A 24119-nucleotide genomic window follows, 5' to 3' on the forward strand; every position below is an offset into this window, starting at 1 on the left:
AGGGTGTTTACACTTATGCAACCACATTATTGTCGGGGTTTTTTTCCCCCCATTAAATGATTTTACTTTGTTTTTCAATGGAATTGTACAGATTATGGGTCACATTAAAGGTGTAAAAATTTCTGAAATGATTCATCTTGAACTAATTCTGTAAGATGACAAAAACCCGGCATTTTAACAGGGGTGTGTAGACTTTTTATATCCACTGTATATGGTCGGGAGTTACGAAAACAGCGTAGTTCGCTAAGCTACGCTGTTTCCGTAACTCCCATAGTAGTGAATGGCAGTTACGAAAGCAGTGTGGCATGCGAGCTATGCTGTTTCTGTAACTACCATTCAGTTCTATGGCACTAATGGAAACAGCGTATCTTAGCGAACTACGCTGTTTTTGTAACTCCCGACCATATAGTCAGGAAGTGGCCGGGAGGCAGCGGGAGCAGAAAAAGGTAGAAAGGGGTGTAGGGGGCCCCGTTCTAAAGATAGGTGCGGGTCCCAGAGGTGGGACCCGCATCGATCTGACATTTATGAGATATCCTGTGGATATGTTATAAATGTTCCTGATGGAATAACCCCTTTAAGTCGTCCTCAGCAGTGCCTCTGTTAACAGTGCAGAGTGACTCCATAAACAACTAAGCAGAGTGCCCCCTCAGAAGAGGACCCCTAATAAACATTGCAAAAAAAGTGCCCCCATGAACAATACTGCCAGCAGAATGCCCCCAATAAACAAAACTACAAGCAGAGTGCACCCATAGACCGTGTCAGAAGAGTGTCTCACCCCATAAACAGTGCCTACAGATTGCCCCCTCTATAAACAATTATGTCAGCAGATTTCCCTCAATTAACAAATCAGAAAACTACTTATATAATTCTAAATGCCTCCAGGCACCACTAGGGGGAGCTCACTACAACCATATTTATACCGTTCCCATTGATCTAAATAGATATACATCCAGCACCCCCTAGTGGTGGCTGCCTCAGCATTTTCTAGAGGATTTATCCCGGGATTACTGAGGATATATCACACCTCCATTGTACATTTCCGCACATTTTTAAAATCAATGATTACAACTCTGACTCCCCGGCCTCCATATTGTTCTTTGATATTAAGCAGATTTGTCCGATTTAATTTGTAACAACAGAATTTTTCAATTCATATATTTTTCTTACTTCTTGTTGTTTTAGCTTTGGAATACCTGTCACCCTCCAGAACTTGTTCGACCAACATTGGAAAAGACTTTAAAAACATTAGGTTTGGATTATGTGGATTTATATATAGTCGAGCTGCCAATGGCCTTTAAGGTAAATATCTTACGTGATTATTAATATTATTAGAATTTTTGGTTGCAAATTTTGCTTTTTTTTAAAGGGGTATTCCAACCATAGATATTTATGGCATATCCATAAGCTATAAATGTCAAACAGGTGGGGTGCCAATTTTTTGGGCAGAAGAAAAGGGTCTATCGAGTCCTGGCTGTTTCGGTAACGCCCATAGACTATAATGAAGAGAGATGATCACATGTTCGGCCTCTCCTCTGCCTCTCCTCCTTATTGCAACGGACGCTGCCCAGCTTCAAATGCAGAATAGGGGGTCACAGGCCACGCTTTCTCCGAATAGGCGGGGGTCACATATGTGACGGAACAATAAGTGATGGCTGTCGATATTTTATCTTTTGCAGCCGGGCAATGAAATTTACCCAAGAGATGGAAATGGAAAGTTCCTGTATCACAAGACGGATCTGTGCGCTACTTGGGAGGTAAGGCAACGTATATTGTCGTATTCTGCAGGACTATTGGAATTTGTATAGACATTGTGACCCGGCAGCTGTGGTATGATGGAAATAAGTATTAATGAGAGAGTGAACAGCCTATGTGCTGGCAGGAGCATGCATTATTCAGTATTAATGAGAAAGTGAACAGCCTATGTGCTGGCAGGAGCATGCATTAATCTGTATTAATGAGAGAGTGAACAGCCTATGTGCTGGCAGGAGCATGCATTAATCTGTATTAATGAGAGAGTGAACAGCCTATGTGCTGGCAGGAGCATGCATTAATCTGTATTAATGAGAGAGTGAACAGCCTATGTGCTGGAAGGAGCATGCATTAATCTGTATTAATGAGAGAGTGAACAGCCTATGTGCTGGCAGGAGCATGCATTAATCTGTATTAGGGTATGTGCACACACACTAATTACGTCCGTAATTGACGGACGTATTTCGGCCGCAAGTCCCGGACCGAACACAGTGCAGGGAGCCGGGCTCCTAGCATCATACTTATGTACGATGCTAGGAGTCCCTGCCTCGCTGCAGGACAACTGTCTTGTACTGAAAACATGATTACAGTACGGGACAGTTGTCCTGCAGCGAGGCAGGGACTCCTAGCATCGTACATAACTATGATGCTAGGAGCCCGGCTCCCTGCACTGTGTTCGGTCCGGTACTTGCGGCCGAAATACGTCCGTCAATTACGGACGTAATTAGTGTGTGTGCACATACCCTCAATGAGAAAGTGAACAGCCTATGTGCTGGCAGGAGCATGCATTAATCTGTATTAATGAGAGAGTGAACAGCCTATGTGCTGGCAGGAGCATGCATTAATCTGTATTAATGAGAGAGTGAACAGACCATGTACTGGCAGGAGCATGCTCAGTTAAGTCTTGAAAAACCTCATACTTGATAATATTCCTGATGTTTGCAGGACTTCCCAGGCAGAACCAGGCTACAAAAGGGGCGTTGGGTGTGCTAATTTGCATCAAAGGGGGCGTTCTTGTGTTATTAAGAGATTGCAGAGGCGGGGCTTACATGTTTCATGATTTGAAAGTGATATTTATAAACTTTTTACAACCTTTAACCTTTTCAATCTACGTATAATGACGCGCAACTTAGCAAATACTTTACATTATCTTTTGACTTTAATGATGTTTTTTGTTTTTTTAACTCGTTCACATCCAAATCTGCATCCAGAAATCTTCTAGTTATAAAAAAGCAGTGCATGGTGGGATTTCAGATGGCAGCTGTTACGTCACATGACCATAACAGCCATCAACGAACAAAATTCTAAATGCAGCTTCGGATGTGAATGGAGAATAAGATAATATTTTTAAAAGCAGTGCAAAAGAAGTGAAATATTGTTTTAAGTAGACATGATAGCACTGAAGACCATGACAGGAGGGGCACTGGTTTATTGCTGACTGTTTCTAGTAACTGTATATTATAATTATTTTCTTGGCTTAGGCTCTAGAAGAGTGTAAGGACGCCGGCCTCGTGAAATCCTTGGGGGTCTCCAATTTTAACCGTAGACAGCTAGAGCTGATTCTTAATAAGCCGGGATTAAAGTACAAGCCCACCTCCAACCAGGTGAGACTGGGAGAAGGTAACAGGTGCAATTATGGTGTATGACTTTGGGGTTGGCTTTCGGGTATTGGTACATATCTGTGTGTGTTCCGGGTCTCACAGGGTACAGGGTGCAGGTCGGGTACTTATACTTTCTGTGTTGGTGCAGGTTGAATGCCACCCATACTTCACCCAGCCAAAGTTACTGGAGTTCTGCCAACAACACGACATTATCATCGTGGGCTACAGTCCAATTGGGACGTGTCGTGATGAATCATGGTAGGTGGTACAAGCTATTATACGCTAATGTTGGGTGGTGACTCACAAAGATCCGAACGTCATTCTAACTCTAGATAGGTTTCCAAGTGCCCAATACAGAGATGTGCTACGTAGCGCATTTTGGCATAGGATGGTACAGTGGATAGAGATACGATTTTTGTAATGTCCCTGGTGGTCTAGATGAGCTTAGTAGTAATCACCTAGTATCTCTGGTGGTCCAGATTGATTTAGGGTTTAATATCCATTATTCATTGTAATCTAGGCAGGTTATTGGTTAATATTTACTATTCCTGGTGGTCTAGAGGGGCTTAGTGGTTAATATCTAGTATATAAGGTGGTCTAAGGTAATGTAGGGGTTAATGTTGATATTCATTATCCATTGTGGTCTAGGATAGTTATGGGTTAATATCTAATATTCCTGGTGGTCTAGAGGGGCTTAGTGGTTAATATCTAGTATATAAGGTGGTCTAAGGTTAATGTTGATATTCATTATCCATTGTGGTCTAGGATAGTTATGTGTTAATATCTACTATTCCTGGTGGTCTAGAGGGTTTTAGCAATTTATAACTAGTATCTCTGGTGGTCTAGGGTTAATATTTAAATCCATTATCCATGGTGGTCTAGCATAGTTATGGGTTAATATGTAATGTCCCTGGTGGTCTAGGGTGATGAAAGGGCTAATATTGATATCCATTCTTCGTGGTGGTCGAGGATGGTTGTAGGTTAATATGTAATGTCCCTTGTGGTCTAGAGGGGTTTAGAAATTTATACTTAGTATCTCTGGTGGTCTAGGGTGGTGAAGGGGTTAATATTGATATTCATTATCCATGGTGGTTTAAGATGGTTATGGATTAATATCTAATATTCCTGGTGGTCTAGAGTGGCTTACAGGTTAATACCTAGTATCTCTGGTGGTCTAGGGTGAAAAAGTGAGCAATATTGATATCCATTATCCATTGTGGTCTAGAGGTTTCTAAGTTACTATCTTATATACACGAAGATGTAGGGTGATTAAGTGGTTAAGACATAATATTATATAATATATGAGAAAATATTACATTCTTATAGGAGTCGGAGCTCTGTTTTTTCTAATACAAAGCTCCAAAACCTCTGCTTCCCTTCACACAACCATAATACAACTCTGTCTTCCTGCAGCTGCCACCAAAGGGAGCTCACTGCATAGGAATTGACAGCTTCAATTGTACTCATTAATAAGTCAATGTGCAGTGAGCTCCCTCTAGTGGCGAGAGAATTTTTTCATTTTATTTAACTCAATAGTTTTCTGCAGAACTGCTCAGAAGGGGATTTTGGCTACTAGGTTCGCCCATGCCATTACAGTTACTGCAGGGTTTATCCACCCAAGAATGTTAAATAAAATAATACGCTCTTATTTTTTTTCATAACTTGTTAGCTTTGCCATTCAGGACTGTAGAAAGGTGGATTGACAGCCCCTGTGGGGGCTTAAAGGGGTTGTTTGGGATTTTTTTGTATTAATCTAGCCCTCTAATTAATGTAGAATAAGAGGACTCTGCAATTTGCTGACCTGAGCCCCTCTGCATGTAAACTTTGCAGTGGCGCTCAGGTCCATACATTGGCACCCCACCCCAGCACTCATGAATAAGAGGGCAAGATTAAGAAAAAATTCAAAAATCGCAGAACCCCTTTAATTGGAGGCCATATTAGTTTGCACCCAGCCTTCCCAAAAAGAGATATTCTGTAATGGCTGGATAGGAGGATATTGAAAAACTTGACAGTAGAGGACGACTTAGATATTTTTATTCTTTTTGGGGGCAATGCCCAATAGGACTTTGTTGATTCCTTTATACGTGTTTTGCCACCACACAAGGATTTGAATCACGCCAATGTTAATATTGACCTACTTTCGGCACGCAGACGGTAAAGTTGTAAATTATTAAAAAGTTAGTCAAGTTCATGTTGTTTTCCTCCCTGTGCTGATCTCAGGAATGTGAAACCTCCCGAGGGTGATATATTCTCCGATCTGTTAAGGTAGAAGGAATAATCAGCGGCAATCACATAAGATATTAATGGGGCTCTCCGGGATTAGTTTGATTTGATGTGCCTGGTTTGATATCAGGTGCCCAGGCCATCAAGGCCAGTAGTGCCCATCTTCAGTAGCAACTCTTAGGTTATGTGCACACACACTAATTACCTCCGTAATTGACAGACGTATTTCGGCCGCAAGTCCCGGACCGAACACAGTGCAGGGAGCCGGGCTCCTAGCATCATACTTATGTACGATGCTAGAAGTCCCTGCCTCGCTGCAGGACAACTGTCCCGTACTGTAAACATGATTACAGTACGGGACAGTAGATCCACGGAGAGGCAGGGACTCCTAGCATCGTACATAAGTATGATGCTAGGAGCCCGGCTCCCTGCACTGTGTTCGGTCCGGGACTTGCGGCCGAAATACGTCCGTCAATTACGGACGTAATTAGTGTGTGTGCACATACCCTTAGGGTTGCAGGTAAAGATGAAGAGAACATGCATTGCTGCTAGAATGGCAATTGCCAAGTCCTGGAAATCAACTATTTCCCCTTCTTTATCGGAAGTGATAGGCAGGGTAAATGTAGCATGTCACCATGAATCCATGCTATTACAATCTCCCTCTGGTTATGCCAAGAATTCACGTTATTGGGAGCTTTGGGTAAATTCGAAGTATTACACCTAAGTGAAGAAATGTATCTGGTAACATGACATATTTACTATTAACATTGGATTGAAAATGGCATAGCAAAGTTGTCTGTTGTTTCTTGTTTATGTTTATGTATATCCTTCAATGACATATCACATGTATGTATTATTGTATGCAGGTCCATGTTCTAGGACCAAGGATGGTTTATACTGTTTGAAAAAAAATTGTAAACATTTTTCAATAAAAATCTATTGATTTAAAAAGATGAAGAGGAGAACATGGAGATGATGGATCTTGTTTCTCCTAGACTGTTTGTTTTTGGAACTCACAGAACAACTTAGGCCTCATGCACAGGACCGTAGAGTTTTTCTGGTCCGCAAATTGCAGGACCGTGTTCCGTGAAATGTCCTCCGCAGTTCATCCGTATGTAATCCGCAAAATGCGGATGAAAAAAAAAGGCCTAGGTAAAACAGGATGACGACAGAACTCATTCCCGCTCGTCACCTAGCAACACTTCCGCAAATCCGCAAACTGCGGATGACACACGGAGGTGTATCCGCAATTTCCACGGGCCCATTGACTTCTATTGGCATGTCCGCATCGAATTTGCGGCCCGTAATAAGACATGTCCTGAGTTTCTGCGGCACGGATGTGCGGACATGCGGAGACCCGTGAAAACACGGATAGTGTGTATGGGCCCATAGAAATGAATGGGTCCGCAATTCTCCCGTGGATTTGCGGGGGAATTGCGGACGCAAAAACACGGTCGTGTGCATGAGGCCTTACAGTCTAATGTTTCCCTTCTATTTTTTCTCAATTATTTCTAGGTATAGTGTCTCTTTAAACTGTCAGAAAATGTATAAGACACACTTGTTCACACACAGGCTGTATTATACTCCAGAGCTGCACTCACTATTCTGCTGGTGCAGTCACTGTGTACATACATTACATTACTTATCCTGTACTGATCCTGAGTTACATCCTGTATTATACTCCAGAGCTGCACTCACTATTCTGCTCGTGGAGTCACTGTGTATATACATTACATTACTTATCCTGTACTGATCCTGAGTTACATCCTGTATTATACTCCAGAGCTGCACTCATTATTTTGCTGGTGGAGTCACTGTGTACATACATTACATTACTTATCCTGTACTGATCCTGAGTTACATCCCGTATTATACTGCAGAGCTGCGCTCACTATTCTGCTGGTGGAGTCACTGTGTACATACATTACATTACTTATCCTGTACTGATCCTGAGTTATATCCTGTATTATACTCCAGAGCTGTACTCACTATTCTGCTGGTGGAGTCACTGTGTACATACATTACTTATCCTGTACTGATCCTGAGTTACATCCTGTATTATACTCCAGAGCTGCACTCACTATTCTGCTGGTGGAGTCACTGTGTACATACATTACATTACTTATCCTGTACTGATCCTGAGTTACATCCTGTATTATACTCCAGAGCTGCACTCACTATTCTGCTGGTGGAGTCACTGTGTATATACATTACATTACTTATCCTGTACTGATCCTGAGTTACATCCTGTATTATACTCCAGAGCTGCACTCACTATTCTGCTGGTGGAGCCACTGTGTACATACATTACATTACTTATCCTGTACTGATCCTGAGTTACATCCTGTATTATACTCCAGAGCTGCACTCACTATTCTGCTAGTGGAGTCACTGTGTATATACATTACATTACTTATCCTGTACTGATCCTGAGTTATATCCTGTATTACACTCCAGAGCTGCACTCACTATTCTGCTGGTGGAGTCACTGTGTACATACATTACATTACTTATCCTGTACTGATCCTGAGTTACATCCTGTATTATACTCCAGAGCTGCACTCACTATTCTGCTGGTGGAGTCACTGTGTATATACATTACATTACTTATCCTGTACTGATCCTGAGTTACATCCTGTATTATACTCCAGAGCTGCACTCACTATTCTGCTGGTTGTCACTGGAAACAGTCAGTAAACTGGTTGCCAGATATGCACATAGCAGCTTAGTTAGTCGAGCTCCTATAATGCAAAAGGGCAGTTTGTTTTTCCAATATCAGATGACGTCTGTTAATGATATTCTTATAAAGCTAAAAATGTCATATCCGGACTATGAATGATGATCTATCCCGGGATTAATAATTGTATCACTTTTATCATTGTAGGGTGAATGTGTCTTCTCCGCCTCTACTGGAGGATCCAACCTTAAATCGCATCGCCAAAAAGTACAGCAAGACCTCTGCCCAAGTTGCGCTACGATTCAACATTCAGAGAGGAGTTGTGGTTATTCCAAAAAGCTTTAATCCACAGAGGATCAGAGAGAACTTCCAGGCAAGAAACTTTGTTTTGTTGCTGAACTCTTAAACAATGTGTCTGCCTGAAGCCACCACTAGGGGGAGCTGAGCACATACTGTATGTATTTATTCAGCACATATCGATCTCACTTTATAGATCCATATGCAGTCAGCCGCCGCCATGGAACAGAAGAAGAAGAATTCACATTCTTCTACTCCTCTTCTGTTCGGTGGTGGCGGCGGAGCTGCGCGTGCGCACATGCTCTGGCTGTCCTCTCTCCAGCTCTTGCTGTGACGAGGTCTGTAGCTGATTGGACAGTGTCACAGCGATGTGACACGCCTCCTTGCCCATTGCACACCCCATTGACAGTTTAGGGGGTTATTTAAATATCAGGCGCCAAATATAATGTCACCGATATCAAAATAACGGAGAAAGATAGGAAAAAAATGTATAGTGAGACAGGCTTTATATATATATGTATAAAAAACGGAATTCCTTAAAAATATAGTATGATATTAATCAGCATAAAATGTTGGACCGAAATAAAATGACAGTGACACTTTTTTGTGTAATGACTGCTCAGAAAATGGAAATAAAACCTCTTAAATCAACTTTTTTATTTTTATTTTACCTTTAAATTCACAGATATTTGACTTCACGTTGACTGACCAGGAAATGAAGGACGTTGAAGCTCTGAACAAGAACATTCGTTATGTGGAGCTGTTAATGTGAGTGAGATAGATAGATAGATAGATAGATAGATAGATAGATAGATAGATAGATAGATAGATAGATAGATAGATAGATAGATAGATAGATAGATAGATATGAGAGAGATAGATATGAGATAGATAGATAGATAGATAGATAGATATGAGAGAGATAGATATGAGATAGATAGATAGATAGATAGATAGATAGATAGATAGATAGATAGATAGATAGATAGATAGATAGATAGATAGATAGATAGATAGATAGATCTGTTTCTCTCAGGGCTCAGTAGAACTATTGCATTGTTAGTTACCTTTGTTTTTAATGCAGAAATGTAGCTAGCTGCCAGTTATATTGATTCCTCTCAGTAGGAGGAGAAGTTAGCTACTTCCTCCCTTACTGATGTTATCATTGAACTAAACTCCCCAGTATTCTTTGTTTCTTTGCTTGTTATTAAAATATCAAAACAACAATAACTCGAAGCCTTGTGACCTTATAAACTACAACGGAGGTTGAAGGCCTCGGCTCTGTCTGACACATCCCTGATAGACGAATTAACATTCGGTCACTGATACCAGATCCTGTGTCACAGTCTTCAGATTCAATCAAGCAAATCTCTGTACAGTGACAGGGATCTCTTCTCAATGTGATTGATAGGACTACCTAAGACTGAGAGGGAAGGAGACTTTTACTGACCGGGTGACGGAAAAAGCAGCCCCATGAGAGCTAATATGGCTGATTATAGTAGCCATGAGATAAGAGACTCGTCGCAATGTTGACAACTGCTAATTTTAATTCCATAGACAATACTAGACTAGATTTGTAGCCATATTGGAACAGTAGGAGGAGTCATCACCATGTTGTGTCTTTTCAGGTGGAGCGATCATCCAGAGTATCCCTTCAAAGACGAGTATTAAGTGGGACGATGCACGGTGTTCTTCTTCTTCCTCTAGTCAACATCGCGGTAATGATGATGAGAATGACCCTCCCACCTACGTCAGATAAAGAGTGTCAATACTAATGCAACCGTACCAACCTCGCCTCAAAGAGGAGCGTCTGCAGCCGCGTTCCTTGTCACTCCTGACTCCTTACCCCCCGCCCCATTTACAATGGTATTAGCCAATCAAATTTTAATACACAATTTTTTTTTAATACAAGTCTCACGTCTCTTTGTGTTATTGACAAATCTCAAGTTAATTAGTTCTTGAGTCGTCAAAAAATATCCAGTCATTGATTTGTCATATCTGTTTCTGGGAAAACTGGGTGATAACCAACATGGCCGCCGCTACAGTCCCCTAAGAGGGTGCTACACAGGGTGAGGAGGGGGATGTAGAGGTCCAGTCCATGTCATCCCCCATCCCTCACAATATGTATCTAAAAACCTGCGCTTGTGGCTCTATAGTGACGTCATCTACTAAATTCACCCAGGAATAATACATTCAGTGTCATGGTGACTGATCACAATTAATTATTTGGTCATCGGTGATAATAAGATCACTTAAAGGGATTCTCCTGATACATATTGTGCTTGCTCTGGGGTTGCCATAGTAGTATCCACAAACCAATTCTGCTTGGACTTCCTGTCATGTGATCGTCACACCTTACTTCATTTATAAGAGTGTTGATCACATAACAGGAAGTCTGTCTGTTACCATGACAACACCAGAGCGAGCATCATATGTACATTACAGCAGCAATTAGGAGATCTGATAAAACGAAAAAATGGTAAGTATGGGTATAATAGAGCAAGGAGGATGTTCATTCTGATGTTTTCATCCTTTTTCAAACATTACTGAAAACATTTTTGGATAAATTCAGATTTTTGATCCTTTCACCTGAAACTTTGTCACAATTCAATGTTGATAATGAATCTATAAAGTGAACATAGCCCCGTCGTCTTGGTATCCACAGTTTTTTAGGATTCAGTACAATATGGTTCCTGAAGGTTCTGCTGCCCCCTAGTGGACAATTAAGTGTAAAACTCCAGTAGGAAGAGTAAAAGTCCCTGGTAGCAGGGACTTTATGTGACACATATAAAAAAATTATTAAGAGTCTGTTATTAAAAGGGCTGTCTCACTTAGACAACCCCTTTAAGGTGTTCATTATGGAGTCTTAAAGGGGCAAGCTCCCTACAGCCACATTTTGAATACACTGCTCCAATTTCTTCATTGCCGCTCTCCAAGTCCTCTGAGGGTCTTCTGTCTGTACTGACGAGACACAACAGGACCATGGTTTCCTATAAACAGCACATCAGGGCATGGTGGACTGTGCAAGCCCCACCACGGTCATGTGATGTGTAGTCAGTATGGACAGGATTCGGTTCGGTATATTCAAACGTTTTACCATTGTGCTGCCATAGGAAGCCAGAAAACCAATTTAAATGTATTACTGGAATTTTGATTCGAAAATAAATTCTACTCCTCTGGATTTTCATCCAAAACATAAAAAAATGGCCGCCGTAACTGAATAGAAAAATGTCAATATCTCTTTAAGTAAATAAAAAACTGTTGTCAAACCTTGGCTGCTGCACTAACTTCTGATTTACTAAAACGTGGTCAATTTTAATCATAACGTGGAAACCCCCTTTAAGTAATCTTAACTAATTACTTACTGATAATTACCCCCCATATGGTATAGTTGTAAACTGGGATGCAGCTAATCTCTGGACCAATTAGCCCTAGTTAAGGCCTCATGCACACGAGCGTATTTTTTCCCACCCGTAAATACTGGCGTAAATACGGGTTCGGTGTCACACGTATTCGACCCGTTTTGCACCAGTATTTACGGACCCGTGCCCGTAAATACGGGTCCGGTGTCACCCGTATTCCACCCGTATTTACGGGCACGTTTTTGGCTGCAAAATAGCACTGCACTAATCGGCAGCCCCTTCTCTCTATCAGTGCAGGATAGAGAGAAGGGACAGCCCTTTCTGTAATAAAAGTTAAAGAATTTCATACTTACCCGGCCGTTGTCTTGGTGACGCGTCCCTCTCTTCACATCCAGCCCGACCTCCCTGGATGACGCAGCAGTCCATGTGTCCGCTGCAGCCTGTGATTGACCTGTGATTGGCTGCAGCGGTCACATGGGCTGAAACGTCATCCAGGGATGTCGGCCGGATGTCGAGAGGGACGCTTCACCAAGGCAACGGCCGGGAGACCGGACTGGAGGAAGCAGGAAGTTCTCGGTAAGTATGAATGTCTTTTATGTATTTTTTTACAGGTTGCTCTATATTCTGATCGGAATTCACTGTCCAGGGTGCTGAAAGAGTTACTGCCGATCAGTTAACTCTTTCAGCACCCTGGACAGTGACTATTTACTGACGTCGCTTAGCAACGCTGCCGTAATGACGGGTGCACACATGTAGCCACCTGTAATTACGGGATCTCCATAGACTTCTATGGGCTGTCCGTGCCGTTATTACGGCCTGAAATAGGACATGTTCTATCTTTTTCAACGGCACGGGCACCTTCTCGTAAGCATACGGGCAGGTACCCGTGGCCAATAGAAGTCTATGAGCCCGTTATTACGGGTCGTAATTACGACCCGTAATAACGGGAGTTTTTACGGTCGTGTGCATGAGGACTTCATATACTTAGATCTACTCACATCAGATATTTCCAGTAGCGAAGGTTTTGGTTGAGGTGGTCAATGGCTTTCATATCTTCTGGGCTGAGATGGAAATCAAAAACCTGGTACAAATAGTAAAACAAATGTAGGATAAACTGGAGTAAAATAACAGGAAGTTGCAGTCAGTCAACCATCTTGGTGACTATGGGCACCTGTCTCTGGTCACCTGGTCACTGAGCATGCATAAAAGTATATTCAAACACTTTCCAGCTCTCTCCTTCTCCAAGTTTAGGTATTTTACTCCCATATTTACTCCCTTGTGTCTTCTCTGTCTACAAGGATTACTATAGAAGGGGAAGGTCCACATGACAGCCCACATAGACCCTAGGAGGAAGCAATGCAAACGTCTGTGTACTCAGCCTTTACCTGGAAGTTCTGCCTCATACGATCGGGGTTGAAGCTTTTTACAAGGGGCACAGCCCCCCGCTGCATGGTGTATCGGATACAGACCTGGGCTGGACTTTTCTGATATTTTTCACCTATAGAAATCAGGACTGGATTTTGCAGAAGTTTTCGGGACACTGTGATCCACCCTGTAGGCATAAAACAAGAATTGTCTGTTTACGACTTATAATAATCTATGCAAATACATCTTTAATCCGCAAGATGGAGCACAGCTTGCAAATATATTCATTCCCTAGTAATATTAAAAGAACCCCCCCCATATCAAAAACAGATCATCAGATTTGGATAGAAGTTGGACTTTTCTGGTTGGGAACAGCCAGTTTTCCGTCACAGTTTTCTCCACAGCAAGAGCGCGGGAACCAAGTTGTCAGACCTCCGTTTTTTTCCTTGACTAAGAATTATGGACGTTGCGTTAACATCTGCAGCACTCTCCTGTATCCTGCAGTACCTTCATCTTTTACATAGGGAGGAGGGTGAAGTCTGACAACTATGTTCCCACGCTTTTTCTGCAGGTTAGTAGGACCCTAGGGAAGAAATGGTCCCAGCAAATTGCAGCTACTAAGAATTAATAAAAGTCTGATGTGATTTTATTGGAGCCTCTGTGTGATATGTGAAACATTAGCAGGTTTACCCACCAGTTTCCACCTCCCAGGGATCCCAGCACCCCATAAGCTACAATAACAATGTCCTTGGATTTACAGAACTACAGCATCGCGCTCTGATTCAGGTACGGGTGACATTCTACCTGTAAGTGACAAAAATAAAAATCCTGTTGTCCATGCAATCAAAACAATGTAAAACTTCTGATCGTACGCCCCTTATCATACTGACTTGCCAAGTTTCCACGTGGATTACATCACACGTTTATACATAGGGTGGTATAAGGGGTTAATATCTGAAGGGGTTAATGGGTACATCTAGTGTGTTTTTATAGGGGTCTAACTCTGCTTTAGAGCTTCAAATTCTCTGCATCCCTTCATGTAGACATAGAGTTAAATGATAAAATTCTGGCTACCTGCAGCCACCACTAGGGGGAGTTCTCTGTTTAAAAATGTATATAATTAGTATTGAGTTCAATGGAACCTGTATACATTTCTATGCAGTGAGCACCATCTAGTGGCTGGCAAAATGTTAGCATCTAACTCTTATGACTGAAACCAGTGGTTTCAAGTACTAGGAACCCCCAGTTCCTAGCAACAGCAGCACAGAGTATTTGAGGCAATGAGTTTCCTGACCTTGTGGGAGGCATTTACAGAAATGCACATTACTACCTGATTGCAGACGGGTTTATATTTCAGTCCCGGCTTATTCAGGATCATCTCCAGTTGCGTGCGGTTGAAGTTGGACACTCCAATAGATTTCACCAGCCCAGCGTCCTTACACTGCTCCAGAGCCTTGAAGGAGAAGAACATGAGCGTCCCCGGGAGTAATTACACCGCCACATTAAGATCTCGCCTGTGTCCAGAAAATCGGATGAGCTAATCGAAAACAGTGTCAGTGCGCACTGCTGGGATTAGATTCTTATTGTAGGTATTATAGCCAGTAGAGCGCAGCGTGTAAGATTGTGTAATAGAAACGTATAATCCTTGTATTAACCCTGTGTTGTGAATGTGCTATGATAATATCTTTACCGTTTTTGACGCCATATAGAAGGTTCACTACAATAGACGCCATCCTATAATCTCAGATATTAGGATTTCACTACATACCTCCAATATTCTGGAAAAAGAAAATAGGTACAACCCCCCGCACCTCCACCCCCATATGACATTTTATATACATTCCCTAATAACAGTGCCATACACAGCCTGAATGACAGCGCCAACAGTCCCCAAATAATAGTACCTTATATATGACCATATACTGTATATACACCATACCAGTGCCCTTATAGTAGTGACCCCTACAATGATCCTATGAGAGTGATTGCCACACTGTGGTAGTGCCCCTAAAGTGCCTGCCTTACATTGGATGGTACCCCGTGCCATATCTTCTGTTACCCCCATGGTGTGATATTATACATACAGTACCTAATATCATAATATAAAACATAATTTAATGTACAGGTCCTAAATAGCAGTGCCACACAGTGCCCAAGTATCTATTACCATAGAGTGCTCAAAAAATACCAACTTCCTGAGACCAAATAACAGCTCTCATGTAATAACAGCGCTATACGATGTCTTACTAATACTGCTATACAAATAATATTACGATTCCTGGTGGCGCCCCCTTTAGTAGACATGGTTGATGTGCTCAGCACCGGTTGCTCGGCCCTGCTGCCCCTGCACCCATTTAATAGAGCCTGCCATGTGTTGCCTGTATGCTGCTTATCTAAAAGTGCCTGGCAAAGTACAACAAAATTCCTGTGCCGGTGCCCGCAAATTGTTTGCTGCAGCGACCCTCTAATAGTGCCTGCCAGAGTTCCCATTTCATATTGACTGCCACAGTGCCCCTCTAATACAGTCTACCACAGTGCTTCTATAATAATGATTGCCACAGTGATGACAGAGCCCCCATTGTAGTGCCCCCAAAAGGCCTGCCATACATTGCCTGTCACACAATAGTAGCTCTAAGGTTCCTGATACAGTGTCCATATAATAAAGTCTACCTGTAATGATAGGGGTAGGGAAACGGACAAGTGAGCCCTAATCTACCCGCCACTCTGTCCCTGCCTACTTGCAACGACCCGCCCTAGGCGACGGGGTACAACTGGGCGGCGGTCCCTACGCTCAGTAAGTGCACGAAACAGACAAGGCTACACAAAGCTAAGGGAAATGGGACAGTTGCCCACGGCAACACCGTGAGCAACAAGAGTGGTGAACGAGCCGAGTCAAACCAGGAGAGCACGAGGTACCAAACGCAGAGCAGAAGAGTAGTCAGTAAGCCAGGGTCAGTATGGAGCAGGATCAAATAGTACAGAAGCTGTAGCAGGGCCAGGAAACCAACAGAGAAGAATCACAAGCAAAGGAGGAACAGGAAAGGCAGGTATAAATAGACAGAGGGCGGGAGCTAGCTGAGTCTGGCCAGGCTGCGATAGGCTCTCCCAGTCCTAAGCCTGCCAGCCTGAGTGGTGGAAGCTGAAGTCAGTCTCAGACACATAGACTCAGGTGCCGACTGATTACCTATGGGCGTTAACCCCGCTGTGCCTGGCAGATCCTTTACACTACCACAGTGATCACAGAATCCCTATTGTGGTGCCCCCAAAGTGCCTTAAACAAGTCCTGGCATGTAGTACATATAACACTATCTTTGTAACAGTAGCTACAAAGTTCCTGACAGTGCCCATAAATTGCTTGCCACAGTGGCCCTGTAAGTTTTTACCACTGTGCCCATTAAATATTTCCTGTCACAGTGCCCTTACTGTGTATCTACCACAAAACTTCTATAGCAGTATCTACTAGAGTGCTTATATACTAATTATTGCCACAGAGTCCATGACACTGTGCCCCTAAAGTGCCTGCCCCAGTACCCCTTCAATAAGGCCTGAATGTAGTGCCTGTCAAATCACTTTATACCAGTAGCTACAAAGTTCCTGGCACAGTGCCCATAAAATGTTTGCTGCTATGGCCCGATAATAGTGCCTGCCACAGTGCCCATTTATTAGTGCCTAACTTAATAGCCTTTTAGTACCTGCGACGTGCCCCTTAAATAGGTATCATTGTGATTTGCTGATTCATTTGGATGTGAATAAGAAAGCAATAGAACTTGAGAATCATGATTGGTGATACCCTAGTTATTAGTGTTGAAAAAAACCAACGCCAAGGGAATTCGACTGTAAAAACGAGCAAATTCTCACCTCCCAGGTCTGGCAGAGATCAACACAGCCAAAGGCAGGAGCTCCATTCTCATCGGTGGGAAATAGGTCCTCTCCTTGCTGAGGAGACAAGACAAAACCGATGAGACTGTCACTACAAGAGACCTAGAGAGAGTGACTTCTGTTATAAGACCTAAGCCCCACCCCCTAACTGCCCCACTCACAAGACCCTCCCCTGAGGATCAGCTCTTCTTTAAATGACTCAAATCTATTATTGCTATATACAAGCGAAGTATATTTTTTTGTATCCTATATATAAGCATAAATATGCTGACAGCAGGGACATCAAGCAGTAAAGGGATTGTCCCCTTTAAGGAATTTAATGATAACAGAAGCGTGTTGTTATTAGAATATGTATGGGACATAATAAAAAGATATGGGGTCAAGTGGTGATAGGAATAAAGGGGGTATTCGGATGTTCCTGGGCCCTGATTTAAAATCTGCCCCACCCCCAAATGTCACATGGCATAATACGTTTTGTTTTTTTCAATCGAAGCGGTCATCTCTCCTGACATGTCTATTTTAGTAATCAATCATATTCCCTATGAAATAACAATTCTGGAGCATCTTTTCTTAGGACTCTACATTGGACGTTCCTCTGCTATTCATCCTGGAAATGTATGAATAAATTGACAAGTGGGTGTTACCAGTTGGGGGCGTATCCCTACACAGACTGGCAATATCCAATCATTGCTGACAGAGTGAGACTGTTTGGGGACACGCCCCTTTAACAAAGTGAATGGTAACAACTAATTGTGAATTGTCATTTCTAGGAGGAATAACAGAGGGTCAGCATAATGCAGAGTTCTAAGATAATATTTTCCAGAATTGTTATTTCAATGGGAAAGCAAGTATTTACTAAACAAGAAATCTCAGGAGAGATGACAGCTCCTTTTTAAGTGAGGGATGTGCCAGGGTCTGGGGGTGACTATAGCCTCTGTACCCCTCTATAGCGGGATGATGGCAGCCTTCACTCAACCAAGTGCTAAATGTTGTAATTTACCTTAAGAGATGTGGGATGATGGATGAGGTACAGGTCTACATAGTCCAGTTGAAGAGACTGAAGAGATCTTTCCAGAGCTGGGCGGACAAGACATGGCTGGTGGAAAGTGTTCCAGAGCTGAAAAATAGAGGAGACATTGTGTATCAATGGAGCTTCAGAACATCTAACGGGGCACCCGACCTCCTATTTGGATTGTGATTATTTGATTAAATGTGGCTACAAGGACAGTAGTGGTGAAAAGAAGTTCTACCTGCCATACAAGAGGCAGCCTATTGCACACAGACTTGTTTTAAGCCCCTCCCACTAGGAGCATAAAGTCTTATTAGAGCCAATATAAGGGGGAAAAAGGGTGAGGTGAAGGGTGATTATAGGTCAAATGATATCTATTTATTGAGAGGGAGGCTGGATGGAGACATTGTGTAGTTTTTGGGGATAGTCCTTTAAAAAGAATCTACAAAGTCACCTACCTTAGATGTATAGAAAAGATCTTCTCTTTTTAAGGTCCCATCCAAGAACTTCTCCTGAAACGCTTTCCCAATGCTGTGTTCTGTCAGATAAATATAGGCGCCGTCCACGTGGCGGTAGCCAATACCCAACGCAGTCTTGGTGACCTCCTTCACACAATCTGTGATGGTCGATGAAAGGCCAAGTTGTGATTTCGCAGTGAGATGCGTTATTAGAAAGCAGCCGTATATGAATATATATTTGGGCCCATGAAGTAAATGGGAACTGGAAAATGGTGCCATGTTTATTTAACATTTCATAAAATGTTGGTTTCCGCTAGCCACCACTAGGGGGTGCAAACAAATACAGCTCCCACTGAACTCAATAATAAATCAGTCTTCAGTTACTCTTAGGCTGAGTTCACACGGGGCGGATAAGCTGTGTAAAAGCACGCAGCGTATCCGCCCTGTGCGCCGTAGGGAATTCCAGGTGAGAAACCGCACCAAACTGTGGTGAAATTTTTTACCCCGAATGTCCCCTGCGGAAAACTGCTGCACTTAGCCGGCCTACTAGTCTGTGATTGGCTGCAGTGGCGGTCACATGGGATGAAACTTCATCCCGGGAGGCCGGACTGGAGGAAGGAACACAAACTTCTGGGTAAGTATAAGATTATTATTTTTTTCTGTGTTGTGTTTTTTGCGGCAGAATCGCTGCGAACCCACCGCAAAAAACGCAACAACTGCTGTAAATTGCGGGATTTACCTCCAATTGAATTCAATGGGAAAAAGCCACAACATATAAGCAGCGTTTACGCAAATACAATTGACATTCTGCGGAATAAAACTCGGCACCGCAGGTCAATTTCTGAGTGTTTCTTCCGCTCAGAATTTACGCAGCGTGTGGAGGAGATTTGTTTTATCTCATCCCCTTTGCTGCTACTGTATTTGCTGCGGATTTTCCGCAACGAATTCCGTTGCGGAAAATCTTCAGTATTTACGCTGCGTGTGAACTGACCCTTAGGCCATGTTCACACAGAGGTTTTTGCAGGCAGAACATTTTTTTACCTGCCTGCACTCTCTTTGCCATGTTTTTCGGCCGCGGCCAGTGAGCGCCGCGGGCAAAAAATGCAGCGAAATCGCTTTCTCTGCCTCCCATTGATGTCAATGGGAGGTCAGAGATGGAAACGCGGGAAGAAACAGCATGACACTTCGCGGAAAAAAACAACCACTGCCTCCCATTAAAATTAAAGGGAGGCTATTTCGGCCGGTTTTTGGCGCGGTTTTCCTCCTAAACTCCCCCTAGTGGTAGCTGCAGGTAACCAGAATTTTATCTAACTCTATGATTGTGTATAGGGGAGCAGGGGATTTGGACCTTGTGTTAGTTTGTGACGCTTTTCATTTTCAATCGGCCACTTACCTGGTCCAGCGTGTCCGTAGCTCTAACAGAGGTGACAGTCAGGGAGTTTATTTGAACCTTTTCAGCCGAAACCTGAGGATAAGGATAATCTGTACTGGGAAATGTAGTCTGGTAAATACGCCCAATCAAAAGGATCATATCTGAGTCAGATGAGCGCCTGAGTAGGTGGTCACCCATCTTTTCCAGGCTCCTGAATGGTAAATCTTATTGTTATTTTGGGAAAGTTGCGGGCTGTAATTATATAGGTTGTCGCACAGTCCTCTGTATATTGACAGGGGGGGGGGGGGGAGAATCGTTATATAATGAACCTAGTACTTACAATTTCCGGGGTGAACGTGCCCAGTCCTATCACTGGCATCTCGTTTCCATCGTTGAGGAGAATACGGGAGTTTTCGTGAAGTTTTCCGCCTTCGTTCCGCTCGGTAGCTGCTGACATGTTGTGTAATTCTGATTCTCCGGGGATTGTTCCTGTATGTAAAATTGGCAGGACGGCAGCCGGGGCGCGGCCACAAGTAGGAGGTGCAGCCCAGGAAAAAGTATCAAATTAAAAATGTGACTTCTGATCCAAAATATAAATTTCGGATTTGACCTCCGTTGTTTGCTTTTGGTTTTCCATTTTTACTTTAGTTTTCCTTTTGGTAGTACGAGGCAGATCATGCTTGTCGGCAGCGTCTCACATGTAGCGTCTTGTCCTGGAGAATTTATGGGTCGTGATTTACCTAATAAATAAATTACCGTGACAGACTGCAACTCTCTTAAAGGGAAACGGTCCCTATATTTGGTTTCCATTAGATTAGATCACAGGTAAAATGTCCTATTAAAGCTGATCTATTAGGCACCACCTCACCCATTAATGACCCCATAAACGGCCAAGCAAGGGGTGAAAAATTCTAAGCCACGCCTCCCTAACTCAGCCCAGTCACATGATGCTTCCCTGCAGTCCTAAGATCACATGATGTGAGTCAGGAAAATGTGTCATGTGACCCCTCTTGTATCAAAATGTAACAACTCAATGAGCAAACATCAACAGTCTGCTCCCCGAGTGTTCACACCCCAGCAATAGTGGCACGACTACCGCCGGCTGCTACGGGGCCGCGGCATGGGGTTACAGCGGTAGCGACGCCACATTCAATAGCATATGAAGTATCTCCCTGCTCTGCCATTTACTAGGTTACAGGCCACATTCAGCCTGCAGCCTATCAGGCGCAGGGACAGGATCCCTACGCAAACCGGCATGATGATGTCACTGGATAACGCCGGCCTACGCAAGGATCTCATTGGTGTTGAGGATGCTGTGGAGCAGCTGCGTTCGTCGTGGGAATGGGGCCTAGGTGAGTACAATTTTATTGTTTTATTTGTTTGAGGGCACTGTCTACAAAGGGGAGGTGGGGGGCACTGTCTACAAAGGGGAGGTGGGGGGCACTGTCTACAAAGGGGAGGTGGGGGCACTATCTTCAAAAGGGGAGGTGAAGGGCACTGTCTACAAAAGGGGAGGTGGGGGGCACTGTCTACAAAAGGGGAGGTGGGGGGCACTGTCTACAAAAGGGGAGGTGGGGGGCACTGTCTACAAAAGGGGAGGTGGGGGTCACTGTCTACAAAAGGGGAGGTGGGGGTCACTGTCTACAAAAGAGGAGGTGGGGGTCACTGTCTACAAAAGGGGAGGTGGGGGGCACTGTCTACAAAAGGGGAGGTGGGGGGCACTGTCTACAAAAGGGGAGGTGGGGGTCACTGTCTACAAAAGGGGAGGTGGGGGTCACTGTCTACAAAAGGGGAGGTGGGGGTCACTGTCTACAAAAGGGGAGGTGGGGGTCACTGTCTACAAAAGGGGAGGTGGGGGGCAATATCTACAAAGGGGAGGTGGGGGCACTATCTACAAAAGGGGAGGTGGGGGGCACTATCTACAAAGGGGAGGTGGGGGCACTATGTACAAAGGGGAGGTGGGGGCACTATTTACAAAGGGGAGGTCGGGGGCACTATCTACAAAGGGGAGGTCGGGGGCACTATCTACAAAGGGGAGGTCGGGGGCACTATCTGCAAAGGGGAGGTGGGGGGGCACTATCTACAAAGGGGAGGTGGGGGGGGCACTATCTGCAAAGGGGAGGTGGGGGGGCACTATCTACAAAGGGGAGGTGGGAGGCACTATCTACAAAGGGGAGGTGAGGGGCACTATCTACAAAGGGGAGGTGGGAGGCACTATCTACAAAGGGGAGGTGGGAGGCACTATCTACAAAGGGGAGGTCGGGGGCACTATCTACAAAGGGGAGGTCGGGGGCACTATCTACAAAGGGGAGGTGAGGGGCACTATCTACAAAGGGGAGGTGGGGGGGCACTATCTACAAAGGGGAGGTGGGGGGGCACTATCTACAAAGGGGAGGTGGGGGCACTATCTACAAAGGGGAGGTCGGGGGCACTATCTACAAAGGGGAGGTGGGGGCACTATCTACAAAGGGGAGGTCGGGGGCACTATCTACAAAGGGGAGGTGGGGGGCACTATCTACAAAGGGGAGGTGGGGGGCACTATCTACAAAGGGGAGGTGGGAGGCACTATCTACAAAGGGGAGGTGGGGGGCACTATCTACAAAGGGGAGGTGAGGGGCACTATCTACAAAGGAAAGGTGGGGGCACTATCTACAAAGGGGAGGTGGGGGCACTATCTACAAAGGGGAGGTGGGGGCACTATCTACAAAGGGGAGGTGGGGGGCACTATCTACAAAGGAGAGGTGAGGGGCACTATCTACCAGTTGGAGGTGGGGGACACTATCTACAAGGGAGAGGTGGGGGGCACTATCTACAAGGGGGAGGTGGGGGCACTATCTACAAGGGGGAGGTGGGGGGCACTATCTACAAGGGGGCTGTATAGCACTATCTAGGGGGCTGTATGGCACAGTCTACCGTGGGGCTGTATTGCACAATCTACAGGGCGCACTATCTACAAGGGGGGCTGTGTGTGGCACGCAGGGTAGGGGAGGGGGGGCCCCAGTCAAAAGTTTGCTATGGGGCCCAGTCTTTCCTAGTTACGCCCCTGGGTGTGACTATTAATACTCCCCTTCTGCGACCCCTTGGTTTACCCTTCCGAGTCTAGAGCCAATGCTTGGGCAGCTGCCATGCAGACGCCAGGGCACCGGATGCCTCCTAAGCTTTGGCAAAGTGAATATTGACCCTTAAACCATGCAGGTGCCTATGGCTCAGAGAGTTAGTGAATATTTGGGGCCCTTCTACTGGAGCGGACATAACACTTTATACAATCTCATCATTGCTATTAATTTCAGTGGAAAGTGCGCCAGAGCCGTCCAGTTTTTGGGCTAGATAGTGTCCCCGACTGCCAATGGTTACGCTTTTATGACATTTTGGTCCAAAAATTGTTAATCTCGTCTGTGTCCAGAAAATCTGATAAACTAATCCAAAAGACACATTCTGCTGTCAGTGTGCACTGCTGGGATTAGATTCTTATTGTAGGTATTGCGGCCAGTAGAGCGAAGCGTGTAAGATTGTGTAATATTCCATGGAATCTGGCCAAGAAACGTATAATCCATGTACAAACCCAGTGAGATTATTGTGTAATATTTACTACTCTGGAGAATACGTGCAGTAAGTGGAATAATACAGATATAAACTGGGGCAAGGTTGTAGCTCTATGGTGGTCTGGTGGGTTTAGTAGCACCGTGTGCTGGGGAGGGGGTAATGGGGGTCCGAATGTTGTAATACGCCAAAATGTGGCTGCAATATAAGTCAATGTCTCATTCATGGAAGTTACTTTGTTTAAACAGGGGCGTAAGTAAGATTCATAGGCAACGACAGGGATAGACCCCCCACCACCTAGAAGATAGATAGATAGATAGATAGACAGATAGATAGATAGATAGATAGATAGATAGATAGATAGATAGATAGATAGATAGATAGATAGATAGATAGATAGATAGATAGATAGATAGATAGATAGATAGATAGATACAGTGGCGTAACTACCGCTATAGCAGCCGTAGCGGCTGCTATGGGGCCTCCAGCATGAGAGGGCCCGTGCCACCCGCCGGCACGGACCCCCCCCCCCCCCATGGCCGGAGGCTTCGCTAGCAGCTGCTACAGCGCGATGCCACTGAAGGGGT

At 44.2% G+C, this 24119-nt stretch overlaps 1 protein-coding gene and 1 pseudogene across 1 annotated transcript in view; one reads left to right on the forward strand and one right to left on the reverse strand.

The window, feature by feature from the left end:
• Nucleotides 1-10458, forward strand: part of LOC142748643 (aldo-keto reductase family 1 member D1-like) — a 45115-nt gene extending 34657 nt beyond the window's left edge. Inside the window, exons 3-9 of the mRNA XM_075855790.1 lie at nucleotides 1183-1299; nucleotides 1677-1754; nucleotides 3231-3353; nucleotides 3499-3608; nucleotides 8458-8623; nucleotides 9233-9315; nucleotides 10176-10458. Coding sequence (XP_075711905.1) covers nucleotides 1183-1299; nucleotides 1677-1754; nucleotides 3231-3353; nucleotides 3499-3608; nucleotides 8458-8623; nucleotides 9233-9315; nucleotides 10176-10218 — 720 coding nt within the window. The 3' untranslated portion in view covers nucleotides 10219-10458. The remainder of the gene's footprint in view (nucleotides 1-1182; nucleotides 1300-1676; nucleotides 1755-3230; nucleotides 3354-3498; nucleotides 3609-8457; nucleotides 8624-9232; nucleotides 9316-10175) is intronic.
• A 2445-nt stretch (nucleotides 10459-12903) lies between these two features.
• Nucleotides 12904-24119, reverse strand: part of LOC142748543 (dihydrodiol dehydrogenase 3-like) — a 15078-nt pseudogene continuing 3862 nt past the window's right edge.

The sequence above is a fragment of the Rhinoderma darwinii genome, chromosome 3, assembly GCF_050947455.1.
Source record: "Rhinoderma darwinii isolate aRhiDar2 chromosome 3, aRhiDar2.hap1, whole genome shotgun sequence".
Taxonomy (NCBI): Eukaryota; Metazoa; Chordata; class Amphibia; order Anura; family Rhinodermatidae; genus Rhinoderma; species Rhinoderma darwinii.